The 4835-nt window shown below is 45.0% G+C and overlaps 1 protein-coding gene across 1 annotated transcript; it reads left to right on the top strand.

Annotated features, from left to right (window-relative positions):
- Positions 1–2017: 2017 nt before the first annotated feature.
- Positions 2018–3519, top strand: LOC120451357 (probable NOT transcription complex subunit VIP2). Its single transcript, XM_039634996.1, has one exon. The coding sequence runs from the start codon at positions 2111–2113 to the stop codon at positions 3410–3412; it is 1302 nt and encodes a 433-aa protein (XP_039490930.1). The 5' UTR covers positions 2018–2110; the 3' UTR covers positions 3413–3519.
- The last annotated feature ends 1316 nt before the right edge of the window (positions 3520–4835 follow it).

The raw sequence follows: 4835 nt of genomic DNA, 5'->3' as shown, positions 1-4835 counted from the left end.
CATATGCTCTTTACGGCTCTTCACGTGCTAGCCAGAGCAGCAGTTCCAATGAGCTCGTAAAACTCGCCAGGCTGTGGGACGACTGCTTCCAGCTCCCAGATCCCAGATCCCAGAGCTTCTTTCGGTGCTTACTGATGTCTTAGATGGAAGTACAAGTGCTGCTCCCGCTGGTCATTAGCCGAGATGGCGGCACGCACCCGGAGCAGCTTGAAGTTGGGTCATTTGTGCCGACGAATGGGGCGTCTCTTAAGCCGATGCTAATTTCCATAATGCACGCCTTGATGGCGGCCAACAGGTCCCGGATCCCGATCCCTATCCCGATCCCCAGTGCGGTTTACACACTTGCACAGTCGCACACTCTGCCAATAAACCATGGGGGTTATGGGTGTAGGTTTTATAATCTTTACATATGTAAGCATACAATTTCATTAGTAATTCCATGAAAAACGATTAATATTTTCAGTTTTCAGTGTGCTATCACCTTGAAATGAGTGTATGGCTAAGTAATCTAGAAAACTTAGCTCGGAGGAATAGTCATGTCATACGTCAAGTGCGGAAGGAAATAACTCTGAAGTACAAAAAATGAGCACTTTGCAATCAAACGAAAGCCAAAATCCAATTCAGGATCGCCTCCAGTTGACACCTCCGTGGCCTAGAGACTCCACTTGCCTTGTCTGTGGCCCTGGCCCTGGTCATGGCGATATAATGCCTTCGCAATTGGCCTGACCCAACTCTGGGCCAAGTGCCAAGTGCCAAGTGCCAGGTGATCGTGGCCAGTATGACTGCGAGTCGTGGCAGTGACTGCGGAGCAGGCAGCTTTTGTCGCTGTCCCCGGCAACATGAGTATGATTTATTGTGCTTTATGTGGCCGGAGCAGCTTCTGCCCGCAGTTCGTGATGGCTTTGCTTGGCTTCGTTAGTTGCGGTCCTGGGATCTGGATGCATTGCTATACTCTCTGAAGGGGTAATTCAAATCTATTCTTGGTTGTGTTTAGTGGATAAATGGTAACTTGGGATCGTATTGGGGAATGTCCACTTACATAGGTATATGTATAAGCATAAAAGCTCTCATAGTTTTGAAAGGGTATTGCAAATTGCGGTCCTAAAACTTCTTAAACGCATTTGTTTTTTGATCTGGACACTCTGCACTTGGCCGTTCGGCGATTGTGTGTGTGTGTATCATTTTTCATTGCCAGCGGCTGGCAGTCTACGTTATTGTATTTTATATTATTTGTGCTTAATTTGGGGAGCATAGCTAAGGAGCAGGGGGAGCCGTGCACCTGATTCCAAGAGTGTTGTGACTTTCCTGGCCGCTGGACAAGTTCGTTGATTTGCGGCAGGCAAATGACCATGCGCTCCTCAGCATTTTGTGGGCAGGAGCACTCGGACTATTAGCCAAGATATTTTCCCTTAGCCTTCTTACGATTACCACTGCTCCTCCCCTCTTTTGGCGTCCAAAGATCGAGATTTATGTTAGCATGGTGTCAGTTTAAGTTAATGGGCTATACTCCCCGCCGGTTTTTATTTTATTCTTATTTTCATGCACAATTTTAATCTTTTTTCTCCGGCAGCTGCGCAGGTGAATTTTCTTAAATTTATGACCATAACTTTTAAATTGCTTTGTGGCCATACCCGTGGCACCCACACAATGCGAGATGTTAATTTAATAGTAAATCCAATATTTCAGGATGGTTTTCAATTGCACTTTATTGCTGAATAACGATTACGTATTTCTGCCTACTATATAATCGTATAAGTTACAGCTTTTTTCACCTATTAATGATTTGTTTAAATACATTTTTATTTAAAAATGTAAAACATGTTCTACGCTGTTTTTAGACCGTTCAAATCTAATAACACAAAACTAAGTAAATTATTGCATATTATATCGAACTGTATATATCGAACTACTACTACCACGGATATATATATATATATATATCTACTAACTTTATATCGAAGTTTCTATCGGTAGCCAGTGTTGACTAGCGCTCTTTCAAATGTCATTTTGGCGAGCTCAAGTAAAGCAGTCTGTGTCTCGAGTATTTTTGCTCGAAATTCCTGTAAATTACAGAATAAGCTGTGAATCCTATAGAAATCCTGATTGCGTTATGAAACGTCATTATTCCAAGACAGTGGATGACCAGCAGGAGAGGGAGAATTCCCCCAGTCCGCCGCCTCCTCCGCCCTACCAATCGCCACTATCATCGCCCGAGTCCTTGCAGACCCCGAACGGATATTCCGTCTTGTACGTCGACGTTGTGAAAAACAAGCCCAAGCAGGAGTTGCTGCCTTCCCCCTCTCCGCCCCAACCACCTGTGCCCGAGTTCAGCATCTTCCGCGAGGACTTTCCGGCTTTGCCAGTAGCAGCCGCCACTGCATTACCATCGACTACGAGTTCTGGGGTTCCCGACGACTGGATCGCCATGTTGAGCGAAAGCGAGCAGGCTGAATTGGCCGAATATCGAGATACAGTCGTGTCCAGCAATCCGCACTTCAACTTAAGCGGCAACGAGGTGTTCCTTCAGCCAAACCACGTTCCGCAGAAGCCCCAGGAGATGGAGTTCCTGCCACATTTGTACGGGTATCCTAGCAATCCGGTTCGTTTTTTGAGTGTGAGCCTGATATTTGACAAGCAATTCCTGCTCGAAGGCGTCGTGCAGAGGGCCGTGAATGCGGCCCACAAGAGGGCCACCCAAACATATACCACAATCCATCCCCCACCCGGCTTCGAGAATTCCAAATTGTTTGCACGCCTAGTAACCAACAACACTGGTATGCCCCTGGGTGGAGTCAACTTCGAGCTGGGTTCACCCCTTTATGAAAGGTTTTGGAATATGGAGACGCAGTCTCCTGGCTCCGCTGTTGAGGGATCCTTCGGGATGTTGGGGCTGGCCAAGAAACTGGGATCGATCCACCGGAATCCGCTTCTATTCGGAAACAATGTTTTCCACAATATGAATGGGACCACGGACACGATCTTTTCCGGGCCACTTCAAGTAGCCCGCTTGGGTTCCCACGAGATGAGCTACAACTTGCCATTGAACTTCCACGTCACTGAAAAGTGGAACCTACAGCAGCCCAAAACCGAGGAAATGCAGGCGGAGCTTCTATTTTTCTTCTTCTACACATACACTGGCGACATGATGCAGATGCTCGCGGCTGCGGAACTGGCGGAACGTGGCTGGCGCTATCACAAGTTTGAGCGCATCTGGGTCATACGGCAGGCGGACAATCCCAACTACTTGTACAGCGGATTCCATGAGTCCGGGGAGTACAATTACTTCAACATGTGGCAGTGGAAGATCCTGCCCCGGCACTTTCATCTGGAGCCCGGGCACATGGAGCGCACTCTATCCAAGGAAGAGCTCTACGAGCTCTACGGATACCATCCCCAGATGTCGGGCGCATAGAAGAAAATTATCCGGTTTTTAAAATTGGTTTCGACGCTGTCTCATCATTTTATAAAAACCCCCAGTTGTAAAGGCGTTTTCGAACAAATGACAATTTTTTTTAAATATTCTTAGGCGTTTTATTGAAATGGGTGTATGCAGATATAATTAATATATAAGTAACTATAGTTATTATCTGTTAATGGCTATGCACAATATGCAATATTTATTTGTTGTGTATATAGTTGCCTGTTTCGTAATTTGTATTTATTTTGAATGTTTTTGTGAATACCTAATGCTTATATTCTTACACTCTTATATTAAAATTTATCCATTTAACCAGAAGATCGCGAGCCACGTGGATAACCAATACATGCCACCACCAACATAGTCACCTTGCAGCTGTGGACCCACCGCCGAAAACTAAGCAACCACACCCTGCAAATGCCATCGCACCACAATCCACACAAGACCCATGAGTAGTAAGCACCACCACCTAGCCACCATAGCCAAGCCCCAAAGATACGAGAAAAATCGCAGCACTCATTAGCAAAATGGAGCAGACGGACAGTTGCACATTTAGAGTCGCAGCTCTCCGCCCAGACACGATCTCTTGGCCAAGTGTCGCCGTCATTTAGCCCGCTAATTGCCACGTAAATTTGCAACCATTTTTGGCAGCTCATTAAATTTATTATTAAAACAAAGCCGGAGCGAAGCCAAGTTAATTGCCATCAAATTGACATGCGACCCGCTTGGAGACGGACGACAACACCCGCCTCGAATGGCAGTTTGGGATTTGCGGCTGGGATTCGGAGCTCGAGCTGGAGCTCGCAACTCTGCGCATGCGTATTAATTGCCATGGAAACTTCATAATTTCATGTGGAAAAATGTGAGCGTTAGGCGTGCTCGGCCTATACATAGTACATATATACAACCCACCGCTAGTACAATGTGTAATTTAAGCGAGGGAGACTTAAAAGACTGGAGTGGAACCAGGTTTTGGATCTGTCCACTTGGCGGCTTATTTATGGCATGGCGAAGTTTGATTGAAATGTGTTGTCTGGAAAATTGACAACTTGGGTGAGATTTGCACGGCTTACGGCTGAATTGGTCTCGGACCTGGATATGCGATTTGGTCTACCTCGCGGGTTGGAGCACTTCGATAATTTCTTGTAAATGCTAAAAGTTTACCTAATTGTATGGATTTACTTTACTACATATTTAAAATACCCCTATACTTACCTGTACTGAAGCTTTGACGCAAAGGTAAGGTGTTTTTTCAATTCAATTTAAGTAGTTGCCAACATGCATTTTTGAAAGCTTACTAATAAATAGATGTTATACATAGAACATAATATGTTAAAAATTAATTATGTATTTTTGGAGTTGATGTACACTAATTTCAATTTGATAAGTATAATATCCAACATACTTCTAATTTCTC

The sequence above is a fragment of the Drosophila santomea genome, chromosome 2L (assembly GCF_016746245.2).
Source record: "Drosophila santomea strain STO CAGO 1482 chromosome 2L, Prin_Dsan_1.1, whole genome shotgun sequence".
NCBI lineage: Eukaryota > Metazoa > Arthropoda > Insecta > Diptera > Drosophilidae > Drosophila > Drosophila santomea.
This window is presented reverse-complemented; position numbering and strand designations above follow the sequence as displayed.

Coding starts and splice junctions, on each gene's coding strand:
- LOC120451357 (XM_039634996.1), top strand. CDS start 2,111: ATGAAACGTCATTATTCCAAGACAGTGGATGACCAGCAGGAGAGGGAG.